The sequence below is a fragment of the Octopus sinensis genome, linkage group LG14 (genome assembly GCF_006345805.1).
Source record: "Octopus sinensis linkage group LG14, ASM634580v1, whole genome shotgun sequence".
NCBI lineage: Eukaryota > Metazoa > Mollusca > Cephalopoda > Octopoda > Octopodidae > Octopus > Octopus sinensis.
The window spans coordinates 14,271,862-14,285,366 of record NC_043010.1 but is presented as its reverse complement, the minus strand read 5'-3'; the positions used below and the strand labels follow the sequence as shown (position 1 = coordinate 14,285,366).

Sequence of the window (13,505 nt, the reverse complement as noted above, 5' to 3'; positions counted from 1 at the left end):
CATTATTAAGACAATTAAAGAATATATATAGGTTACTCAAAAGAAGTGTCAAAGACATTACGTCCCCACCCCTCACGAACCAGTAAAATCGATTCCTGTGACGTTCGGTTTGGAATATCTGCAGGTCGCTGACTGCTAAAAACGTGGGTGGGAGATAATTTTTGAAGTTGCAGCTCTGGGAAGAAATGATGGAAAAAGTACTTTATTGCGGTCTCTGGGGTGTAAGACGCAAAAAATGTAGCGAGGGGGGAGGGAATTTAGTTGCATTTGGTAGGCCTAGTAGCAAGAGGTAAATACAATGCCTCGAAGAGAACGTGTAAGCAGTTTGCATATTCAGATGTGCAGAGGCCGTTCTAGGAATGTAAAAAGATTTTTAAAAATTAATCTTGTGGTTGTTGCCAGTCGGCTTACAAAAATGATTACCCGAAGATATTTAAGCAAGACATGACAAATACATTTTTCAAATGTTAAAAAAAAAAGGGATATTTTCTCAGTTATTAGAAGGTGTTCAAGATTCCTTGTGTTTTGGGATCTTTTCGGTTTGAACGGCAGTTTTTTCTAGCGGTGCCATATGAAATTATCACCCATAAATATGACCCTAGTATCGATCTATTGCATTTCAATCTGTTTTAGGGTTAGGGGTGGGGTGGGGGAAGGGTATATTTTTTTCTTCACAAATGTAAATAAACCCAATCTGTTTCTTAAACGAGGGACATATTCATACGGCACAGAATGGTTTTTTTTTTTACCTCAATGGACGTCACTGATTGGTTGAAATTGCAGAAATTGAAGAAAAAAAACCCAACAAATATCTTACAAACTATAGAATTTTCTCAATAAAGCCAAGAGAAAAAGATGTTTTATAAACACATTCTACCAGTATACGAAGCTTAAAATTTTTTAGTTACCTAGAAATTATGTTAAAAACTGCCGTTCGAACCGAAAAGATCCCTTATTTGTAATAACCTGTTGAAGTCGTAAGATGAAATCATTTTAGCGTGTATTGAGTTATGTCCCTGCATTTATCGCCTCTCTTTGGTTTTGTTTTGATTTCTTGTCAGTTTCACCTCTTTGCTTTCCTCGCCGTGTTTTTCCGAACCGGGTCGCTCTGTTTCCAAATAAAATAAAAGAAACATCTCGAGATGGTACTGTTTACAGATCTGGGTGTTAAGTGGAAGGAAGATACACCCGTCGACGACAAAATCAGGCGTTTAATTAAACGTAAGCTTTATTTTTTCTTATCATAAAACATTGATTTTAATTGTGTCTCGTTCAATTAGAGTAACGTCGCACGTGTTCAATTTGAATGGCGAGGTAAAAAGTTTCGCCCGAACCCAGTCGTATTTACCGGTTTGTGCCTTAAATGGAAAGATAAACCTTGATAAATTTTGACGACAAAATAGGTAGCTTGATTATGTGCAAGTTTTGGGTACTACTTGAGAACAGCGGTCCCGGTGCGCGCACTCGCGTACTCACGCATTCGCGCTAGCTAGTCATGACTAGTCGATCCTTACTTTGTGTTTTTGTGTTATTTACTTTGTTTAAAAAATTATTCACTTTGTGTTTTATTTACTTTGCCAGGTAGTCGTTGTAGGATCGACTAGTCACGACTAGCTAGCGCGGATGCGTGACTACGCGAGTGCGCGCACTGGGACCACTGTTCTCAAGTAGTACCCAAGTTTTGTTTTTCTTTTCATGATCATGGATCTTAGTTCTGTCCCAGTATTTAATCTTTCGTACATGTGAACATAGGGCGGAATTTAAGTTTCACCAAGAAAGCTAGATAAAAGCGACTACTTTCTTAATCACTGAATAATGTATGTTTTGAAACAGAAAATTTCAAGTAATTTCGGTGCCGGAGACCTAGGGCTACAGAATCCAAGATATTCGTCGAAGGTAAAGGATACGCATGCTGCGTGTTTAGGGTTAAGGTTACTCCGAAAACGTGTGGTGCGCGTATTCTTTACCTCTGCAAAATACTCTCCCTAAGTTTAAGATAGCAGTGAGTGATTTGAGGAAGAAAGTGGGGGGTCAATTTTTCGGGTAAACCCGCACGATTTTCACTAAGGGATAAAAATTTTTTTAAATCGGATTTTTTGCGTGGAAATCAAGTACCCTGATCTAATATGCTCGAAAAAACTTATTTTGATTCGGAAAAAAAAGTTGGGGTTGGGGCTTCCCTCGCCCCCCTTTCCGAACCAAAATAAGGGATTTGCAGCATATTAGGAGGTCTGGGTACTTGATTCCACACAAAGTTTTTTTTTTTTTTTTTGCCTTAGTGAAAATCGTGCAGGTGAAAAAAATCAATGGTGCGGGGGTGGGGTGGGGGACGATCCTTCCACCTAACTCCACCCCGTCTTTCGGACCCCCCAAAAAGGGTTTTACAGCATATTAGGAGGTCACAGGAATTCATTCAATAAAAAAAAAAAAAAATTCCAATGTTTCTGGGAGTGGGGGGTCCCCCTTTTTTCCGAACCAAAATAAGGGATTTGCAGCATATTAGGAGGTCAAGGTACTTGCTTCAACGCAAAAAAAAATCCGAATCAAAACATAATACAAGCATAAAGGCCATTGGATTTTCTAAAGAAATAAACAATAATACTTTAGGAGACACGACTATGGTTAAGAAACTTGTTTCCCAACTATTTGGACTTGGTTTCAATCTCACTGTACGGCATTCTTTCACTAAGTGTTTTTTATTGCCCCAGGTTGACCAAAGCCTTGTGAGTGGATCTGGCAAACAGAAGCTGAAAGAATCCCGTTATCTATATATGTAAAAGAGAGTTTCTGTCTGTTTGTCCTACAAAACATAATTGAGACACCATCTCAGAAGCGTGGGTGTTTTGTCCATTTACACACTCTCTTGTGTCGTGGCATATTCATACCTATTTCTTTATTACCCACAAGGGGCTAAACACAGAGGGGGACAAACATGGACAGACAAACAGATTAAGTCAATTATATCGACCCCAGAGCGTAACTGGTACTTATTTAATCGACCCCGAAAGGATGAAAGGCAAAGTCGACCTCGGCGGTATTTGAACTCAGAACATAACGGCAGACGAAATACCTATTTCTTTACTACCCACAAGGGGCTAAACACAGAGGGGACAAACACGGACAGACAAACGGATTAAGTCGATTATATCGACCCCAGTGCGTAACTGGTACTTATTTAATTGACCCCGAAAGGATGAAAGGCAAAGTCGACCTCGGCGGTATTTGAACTCAGAACGTAATGGCAGATGAAATACCTATTTCTTTACTACCCACAAGGAGCTAAACACAGAAGGGACAAACAAGGACAGACAAATGGATTAAGTCGATTATATCGACCCCAGAGCGTAACTGGTACTTATTTAATCGACCCCGAAAGGATGAAAGGCAAAGTCGACCTCGGCGGAATTTGAACTCAGAACATAACGGCAGACGAAATACCTATTTCTTTACTACCCACAAGGGGCTAAACACAGAGGGGACAAACACGGACAGACAAACGGATTAAGTCGATTATATCGACCCCAGTGCGTAACTGGTACTTATTTAATTGACCCCGAAAGGATGAAAGGCAAAGTCGACCTCGGCAGTATTTGAACTCAGAACGTAATGGCAGACGAAATACCTATTTCTTTACTACCCACAAGGAGCTAAACACAGAAGGGACAAACAAGGACAGACAAATGGATTAAGTCGATTATATCGATCCCAGTGCGTAACTGGTACTTATTTAATTGACCCCGAAAGGATGAAAGGCAAAGTCGACCTCGGCGGTATTTGAACTCAGAACGTAGCAGCAGACGAAATACCTATTTCTTTACTACCCACAAGGGGCTAAACACAGAAGGGACAAACAAGGACAGACAAATGGATTAAGTCGATTATATCGATCCCAGTGCGTAACTGGTACTTATTTAATTGACCCCGAAAGGATGAAAGGCAAAGTCGACCTCGGCGGTATTTGAACTCAGAACGTAGCGGCAGACGAAATACCTATTTCTTTATTACCCACAAGGGGCTAAACATAGAGGAGACAAACATGGACAGACAAACGGATTAAGTCAAGTATATCGACCCCAGTGCGTAACTGGTACTTATTTAATTGACCCCGAAAGGATGAAAGGCAAAGTCGACCTCGGCAGTATTTGAACTCAGAACGTAATGGCAGACGAAACACAGCTAAGCATTTCGTCCGGCATGCTAACGTTTCTGCCAGCTGGCCGCCTTATGGCATATTCACACCTTTGACGAATCATGGCTTGTTCCTCCTCCATTTATTTCTGTCTCTCTCAACATCACCCGGGTCTTTCTCGATCTGCGCATTCAGTCTCTTCTTCATCCAGTCGAACATCTTCGTTCTCTGCCTTCCTCTCTCGCTCTCCTTCCCACCAGCTCTTCTTCTCCACCATGTAACGCTCCATTCCATCATCCTCTCTGAGAAAATGACCAACAAATCTCCACTGCCTCTCTCTGATAGTATCCATCAACTGTCTCTCCACTTTCATCTTCTTCAACACTTCCACATTCGTCACCCTCTGTACCCACAAGATTCTCAACATTTTTCTGGAAAACCACATTTCTGCAGCTTTGAGTCTCTTCTCCATGACTCCTTATTGTCCAAGACTCACATCCATACGTTAGCACCAACCAGATTTAGCACTTCAGTTGTCTTTTCTTGACTTTCATTCCAATTCTCTTTGCACAAAAAATGCTTCTCTTATCCATAAAAGTCTTCTTTGCTAATCCAATTTTGCACTTGATGTCCTTATATGACTTTCCAGCTGATGTTATCCAACTTCCCAGATATATGAAACTGACCTGCTCTATCCCAGTTCCATTCACCGTCAAGTGACATGCAAGTACCTATGCTTTCTTGAGAAGGTTTTCTGGAAGTTAATCGTCAGTCCAAGCTTTCCAATCTCCTCAGTCACGATATTGATCAATCCCTGAAGCGTCTCTTCTGTGTGAAGAGTGAAGAGACAGTCTGCAAACAAAGCCATATTGTCTTCGTACCTCAGATTGTTATAATTCCTTTCCTTTCTAAAGTGCCAAAATTTTCAAAGAATTGAGACCTTTCAATCTCTCTTTCTCTCTCTTTTCCCCCCATTCTCTCCTCTCTCTCTCTCTCTCTCTATTTATCTTTCTGTCTATTTGGCTGGAAATTGTCCTGTGGCAAGAATGGTCAGCGTTCAAGACAATGACAACCACCACAGCATATTTATTCAAGGATGGTCTGTTCTGCACAATTAAACACAGTCAATCTCTCTCTCTCTCTCTCTCTCTCTCTCTCTCTCTCTCCAATGACTGCTACAAGTAAAAATAAGAAAAAAACATTCTGATGTCAATACATCCAATTAAAAATTCTTCAAGGCTGTGTCCCAACTGGACCCTGCTAGCTATTCAATGTTGAATTATATTTTTATAATTAAATATTATTAGGAATTTTATTAAAAAATTGTTAAAATATATGACGTTTGAACCTCAAGGGTATGCCCTGGCATTTGCCACCACCTCTGTCTTCCTTTACTCAACCATCCTATTTATATTTTGATCCCTGTCCCTTGTGAGTATACCCGGCACATTACCAACATCTCTATCCTGCTGTCTCCCACTCACTCTCTCCTTCTGTACTTCCCTTAGGCTGGGTAACCATGTATTTCCTTTGTGGCGGAGCACCTGTTTCTGTCTTCATTCCCGATCTCTCTCTCTCTCTCTCTCCAGCTGGGTAGCCTGTTTCTGTCTTTCTTATTTCTTTACTACCCACAAGGGGCTAAACATAGAGGGGACAAACAAGGACAGACAAACGGATTAAGTTGATTACATCGACCCAGTGCATAACTGGTACTTAATTTATCGACCCCGAAAGGATGAAAGGCAAAGTTGACCTCGGCGGAATTTGAACTCAGAACGCAGCCGCAGACGAAATACCTATTTCTTTACTACCCACAAGGGTCTAAACATAGAGGGGACAACAAGGACAGACAAAGGGATTAAGTCGATTACATCGACCCCAGTGCATAACTGGTACTTAATTTATCGACCCCGAAAGGATGAAAGGCAAAGTCGACCTCGGCGGAATTTGAATTCAGAACGTAGCGGCAGACGAAATACCGCTAAGCATTTCGGAGTGCTAACGTTTCTGCCAGCTCACCTGTTTCTGTCTTTCTGTCTCACTATAACCTTTCATCATCTGACACAAGATCACCTCCAGTGCCTCCTCCCCTCTCAAAAGAGTTTTTTTTTGTCTTGCAAGTACTTGGTGACCCTGTCAGTACAGGCACTACTTAAAAGCACTCGGTCCACACTGTGAAGTAGTTGGCATTTGGAAGGACATCCAGCTGTAAAAACCTTGCTAAAACTGACCTCGCCTGTGCTTGTGCCACATAAAAAGTATTAAGTCTACTCTGCTGAGTGGTTGGTGTCAGGAAGGGCATCCAGCTGTAAAAATCCTGCCAAAACAGTTACAGAAGTCTGGTGCAGGCTTCTGCCTGGTCAGCTCTTGTCAAACTGTCCCACCAATGCCAGCATGGAAGGTAGACATTAAACAACAACGACGACGGCGGTGGTGGAAGTATAACCAATTTATTGCAGATAAATTTTTGACAGCAAAATCTTAAATGGACTTCTAAGGGCCATATGGACCCATGTTGAGAAACACTAGGTTATATAATGGTACTAGTGGTGATGGTGAATGTATGATGACAGGGAATGATACAGAACTGTGTGGTCAGTGTGTGTGTGTTTTATCTGGATGAGATCATCCAGTGATGGGTGGTATGGTGGAAGTAGATTAGGTGAATTAGGCGGAGAGAGTGGTGTAGTTCTTATTTGCTGAGAGGAATTCTTCTGTTGAAGTATATGTTTCTTTATTGCCCACAAGGGGATAATCATAGAGGAGACAAACAAGGACAGACAAAAGGATTAAGTCGATTACATCGACCCCAGTGCGAAACTGGTACTTTGTTTATCGACTCTGAAAGAATGAAAGGCAAAGTCAACCTCGGTGGAATTTGAACTCAGAACGTAATGGCAGACGAAATACCTATTTCTTTATTACCCACAAGGGGCTAAACACAGAAGAGACAAACAAGGACAGACAAAGGGATTAAGTTGATTACATCAACCCCAGTGTGTAACTGGTACTTTATTTATCGACCCTGAAAGGATGAAAGGCAAAGTCGACTTCGGTGGAATTTGAACTCAGAACGTAACGACAGTCGAAATACCGCAAAGTATTTCGGAGAGGACATTGTGTGTACGTACACTATCAGTAGGTGGGGTGGGAGGAAGGAAGGAAGGAAGGAAGGGACTACATAGTGACATCATGCACTGGGAAGAAAGAAAGGAAGTGAGAAAGGGTATATGGTGTTTGTAGGGGTGAGGTGATGTTTCACCTGTCTGCTTCCTCTTGAGCGATATTCTCCTTCCTCACTGTTACTTCACCCTCCTCCCCATCCCCCCTGGTCAAACAGAAGGTGCATGGTAGATTGTGACCCTGGACCAGGACAAAAAAAAAGGGCACTGCTTGCTTACACGCACGCACACACACACCCATACACACACAGACACGCTCACTCACTTTCACACACATGGCTGGCACTAAGAATACAAACACAGATGCATACACACACACACACACACTCTCTCTCTCTCTCTCTCTTTTTCTCTCTCTTCTACCTCTCATATTATTGGATATTTCAAGGTCAGCTGTGTTTGTTAGTTACCTTAGTTCACCTTCAGACCCCCCCTACTCCTCATCTTCCTCTCTTTCATCCTTCAGGTATATCAACACCCCTTCACACACCACCACCACTACATAACAACTCTTGGCAAACATATGCTCAAGCACACACACACACACTTCCCTACCACCACCACCACCACCATCTCCACCACCTTTTCCTATTTTACATTACTATGAGTTAGCCTCCACTTGGTTGCTCAGATTGCTAGAAATAGCAGCCAAATCACACCCTGCTATCACAAAAAAGGGGCAGGGGCATATACTCTTTACTCTTTTACTTGTTTCGGTCATTTGACTGCGGCCATGCTGGAGCACCGCCTTTAGTCGAGCAACTCGACCCCCAGGACTTATTCTTTGTAAGCCCAGTACTTATTCTATCGGTCTTTTTTGCCGAACCGCTAAGTGATGGGGACGTAAACACACCAGCATCGGTTGTCAAGCAATGCTAGGGGGACACACACACATACACATATATATACATATATAGGACGGGCTTCTTTCAGTTTCCGTCTACCAAATCCACTCACAAGGCATTGGTCGGCCCGGGGCTATAGCAGAAGACACTTGCCCAAGATGCCACTTAGTGGGACTGAACCTGGAACCCTGTGGTTGGTAAGCAAGCTACTTACCACACAGCCACTCCTGCGCCTATGGGATAATGTAGCCCCTAGATACACTGTTGTTTTCCTCTTTCATCCATCCTTCAGGTATACATGCACATACCAGCACCATATAACAACTATTGGCATACACATGCTCAAACAGACACACAAACACATTACCCAACCCCACCACCACCACCACCATCTCCACTACCTTTTCTTATTACTTTTACATTACTAAGAGATAGCCTCCACTCGTTTGCCTAGCTTGCTAGAAATAGCAACCAAATCACACCATCATCAGCATCACACCATCATCAGCATCACCCTTCTATCTCAAAAAAAAAAAGCCGGAAAAGAAAAAGTTAAGGGTATATAGCAGTGCTTTTCAAACTTTTTGCTGCAGCGGAACCCCAAGGAAACATTCCACTGGCTCGGGGAACCCCTGTGCAATAATTTAATAGTCTTATGCACACATATCTGCACAGGAGAATTTAAAATTACTGCCAATTTTAGCCGTTTTGTAACTTCTTGCGAAACCCCCGGACTGTACTGGCGGAACCCTGGTTGAGAACCACTGGTATATAGGATAATGTAGTCCTAGATTGTGTCTGAAAATAAGATGGGATGGTCACAACTACCTAGAGATACACTTAAACAGTTTAATGTCACAATAAGCTCCATACCTCACAGTCCTTGTCACAATAAGCATAGTCATCCTCAGACACTCAGACACATTTATAATAACCCCAGAACTCTACCACAAAATATCATAAGAGCATTGTTTCTTCCATTCAGTCAAGAACATGTCTGCAGCACTCTAAAACACTTACTACAACATCACTAGAGCTATATATCACTCCCACTCACACTCAAATCAAGATAGATCTTACAACACTCCAAAACAATACTACCCTGCAGGGATGTCTTTTACCTTTTATTTGTTTCAGTCATTAGACTATGGCCATGCTGGGGCACCGCCTTGAAGAATGAATCGACCCCAGTCCTTTTTGCCAAACTGCTAAGTTATGGGGACGTAAACACACCAACACTGGTTGTTAAGTGGTGGTGGTGATGAGGGTGGGGACAAGCGACACACACACACACACACATACAATAGGCTTCTTTCAGTTTCCATCTACCACATCCACTCACAAGACTTTGGTCGGCCCAAGGCTATAGTAGAAAATACTTGCACAAGGTGCCATGCAGTAGGACTGAACCTAGAACCATGTGGTTGAGAAGCAAGCTTCTAACCACAGAACATCCTATAACATTCCATAACACTATTTCTCCCACTCAATCCAAACCCATCTACAACACTTCAGGATACCACTACAGCACCATCCTTACTCTATTATCCCTTCCACTCAGTCCAGAACACTTCTACAGCACCATCTTAAGGACATTGTTCGGATCTTTTCGGTTTGAACGGCAGTTTTTTCTAGCAGTGTCATATGAAATTGTCACCCATAATTATGACCCTAGTATCGGTCTATTGCATTTCAATCTGTTTTAGACATTGTTCGGAACTTTTTGGTTTGAATGGCAGTTTTTTCTAGCGCTGTCATATGAAATTGTCACCCATAATTATGACCCTAGTATCGATCTATTGCATTTCAATCTGTTTTAGACATTGTTCGGATCTTTTCAGTTTGAACAGCACTTTTTTCTAGTGATGTCATATGAAATTGTCACCCATAATTATGACCCTAGTATCGATCTATTGCATTTCAATCTGTTTTAGGGGTGGGGGAAGGGTATCTTTTTTTCTTCACAAATGTAAATAAACCCAATCCGTTTCTTAAACGAGGGACATATTCATACGGCACAGAATGTTTTTTTTTTTACCTCAATGGACATCATTGATTGGTTGAAATTGCAGAAATTGAAGAAAAAACAACAACAAATATCTTACAAACTATAGAATTTTCTCAATAAAGCCAAGAGAAAAAGATGTTTTATAAACACATTCTACCAGTATACGAAGTTTAACATTTTTTAGTTACCTAGAAATTATGTTAAAAACTGCCGTTCGAACCGAAAAGATCCCATTGTTCTTCCCACTCAGTCCAGCTAGCTCAAGGCAATACTTCGTCCGGAACATTATCACCTCTCCTGCTCAGTCCAGACGTCTTTAATATACGCCAGTACATTACTACAATAGTATTCTTACCATTTGATGAAGGTGCATCTGCGACACTCCAGAACACTATGACATTATCATCCTAACAATTTTAACCCTTTCATTACCAACCCGGCTGAAACTGCCTCTGGTTCTGTGGTATAAATGTCTTGTTTCCAAATCTTAGTCACAATTTATATTCCTAACACTATCTTAATGATAACTAAGTTATTTTACTAAATTCTTTGTTATTTTTAAAATTAATTAAAAGAAACACAGAGCATCTCAAAATAAATACAGTAACGAAAGGGTTAATCTTTTTCTCTCGATAAAGCCAAATATAAAGCAAAAATAAACATTGACACACAAAATTAGTAGCAGGATTAACCTAATTATCTCCAAGCACTGGGATATACACCACTAGAGTTAAGTGCCGATCACTCCAACTCTATAAGTAAATAGGATGAACGAAAAGAATCTCTAAGTGGTCACTCAACCTTCTAGAAATAACAGCAAAATTTCCCTCAAATTGCATATTTTTGTTTTAACTCTTTAACATTCAGATTACTCTGTTAAAAATGTGATGTTTATTTATTTACATTGTTTTGAATTAATCATGATATTATGTTGTAGGCGGCGAGCTGGCAGAAACGTTAGCATGCCGGGCGAAATGCGTAGCTGTATTTCATCTGCCGTTACGTTCTGGGTTCAAATTCCGCCGAGGTCGACTTTGCCTTTCATCCTTTCGGGGTCGATAAATAAAGTACCAGTTTCGCACTGGGGTCGATATAATCGACCTAATCCTTTTGTCAGTCCTTGTTTAGCCCCTTGTGGGTAATAAAGAAATAGGTATTTCGCCTGTCGCTACGTTCTGAGTTGAAATTCCACCGAGGTCGACTTTGCCTTTCATCCTTTCGGGGTCGATAAATTAAGTACCATTTACGCACTGGGGTCGATGTAATCAACTTAATCCGTTTGTCTGTCCTTGTTTGTTCCCTCTGTGTTTAGCCCCTTGTGGGTAGTAAAGAAATAGGTGTTGTAGGTTTGAGATTTTGATGATGTGATTGTTTATTTTTAGAGTGACATTGTAGGGTAGATGTGAAATTTGGCTGGTTTTATGATAAAACAGGTAGAATATTTTGGCCAGGTATGGCTAGTTTAAACAAACCATATCCAGCCCAAGCATTCTACCTGTTTAATATTCAAACTGGCCAGATCTGGCATGTCACACCTACACTACAATCTCATTCTAAGAATAAGTAATCACATCATGAAAATCTCAAAGCTATGAGAAAATGCATAATTGATTCAAAACAATTGCATTTGACAGACTAATATGAACACTAAGGGGTTAAAGTGATCTTAGGTAAAACTTCCTATCAAAACATGTTAATTTGTGTTCCACACAGCAGCTTAACCTTTTTGTTACCATATTTCTGTTGAATTACACTGCTTTTATTCTTTTACTTGTTTCAGTCATTAGACTGCGGCCATGCTGGGGCATTGTCTTAAAGAATTTCATTTGAACAAATTGTCCCTGTTACTTGTTTTTTACACCTGGTACTCATTCTATGGGTCTCTTAAGCCAAATTGTTAAGTTATGTGGACATCAATACATCAGCACTGGTTGTCAAGAAGTGGTGAGGGAGAAACACAGTCATGCACACACATGTCCGTCCGTCCGTCCGGAACCTGCTGGCGAGGTAGGCAGTGCCTACTCTGAATAAAATAGATCGATATCAACATTTTCCTTTTATGGCAAAATATGCACCTAATTCAGTAAAATTATGAAGGTTACTCTGATTACTATGCATAAAATGCAAAATATATATTTTTTTTTTGTAGATTAGGTAGGCATAATTTGCCCTGCTTTTTCAATCTCAGTATTTAAGCTACACATAGTACTGCTGTAGTACACATGCTGCGTACACTCCTGCAACACTGTTTTCTTTACGTGCTATAAAGACAGAAATAAATCTGCCTTCAACTCAGTTGTGCATCTCTGTTTTGCTTAATTTTGTGTTTTACTTCATAAAGGTCATCAACTACCTACTCTAAGTAATTACTGACGGTACATGCCTGATATAATATATATTATATATATATATATATATATATATATATATATATATAAGAAAATGGAGAGTTTGAATACAGTATAATTAATTTAATTACATTTTAGTTAATTATATATGCCTATGTGCCGGTGGCACTTAAAAAGCACCATCCGAACGTGGCTGATGCTAGCGCCACCTAATTGGCGTCCGTGTCAGTGACACTTAAAAAGCACCAACCGATCGTGGCCGTTTGCCAGCCTCCTCTGGCCCCTGTGCCGGTGGCATGTAAAAAGCACCCACTACACTCGCAGAGTGTTTGGCATTAGGAAGGGCATCCAGTTGTAGAAACACTGCCAGACCAGACTGGAGCCTGGCGCAGCCTTCTGGCTTCCCAGACCCCGGTCGAACTGTGCAACCCATGCTACAATGAAAACGGACGTTAAACAATGATGACACACAATGGGCTTCGTTCAGTTTCCCTCTACTAAATCCACTTACAAGGCTTTGGTCCGCCCAAGGCTATAGTAAGAGACACTCACCCAAGGTGTGCTGCGGTGGGAACGGAAGCAAACTTCTTACCATATAGCCACACCTGCGATTGTTAATTTAGAAAATAATGAAAAATTTAGTAAAGTAACCTTATCATTATTAAGCTAGTATTTGAAATATAAAATTATCATAAAATTTTGATATCAGGTTTAATATGGATCACTTTAAAATAGGAAGTTGTTTAATAGGACCAGAGGTTGTCTCAAGTGGGATGGTTTCCAAGTATTTTATTAAATTTACTATGGCTATATGTGCAGGCATAGCTGTGTGATAAGAAGTGAGTGGATTTTCTAGATGGAAACTGAAAGAAGCCCATTGTATGTATATATTTGTGTGTGTGTATTGGTTTGTTTATGTCTCTGTATCTTTGGCAAAAGAAATCAATGGGTGCCAGGTTTTAAAAAAAGTACTAGGATTGATTCGTTTGACTG

At 40.7% G+C, this 13,505-nt stretch overlaps 1 protein-coding gene across 1 annotated transcript in view; it reads left to right on the top strand.

Annotated features, from left to right (window-relative positions):
* The first annotated feature begins 1,050 nt into the window (after positions 1 to 1,050).
* The window catches only part of LOC115219181 (ribonuclease P protein subunit p30-like), a 69,095-nt gene continuing 56,640 nt past the window's right edge, over positions 1,051 to 13,505 (top strand). The window contains exon 1 of the mRNA XM_029789290.2: positions 1,051 to 1,221. Coding sequence (XP_029645150.1) covers positions 1,143 to 1,221 — 79 coding nt within the window. The 5' untranslated portion in view covers positions 1,051 to 1,142. The remainder of the gene's footprint in view (positions 1,222 to 13,505) is intronic.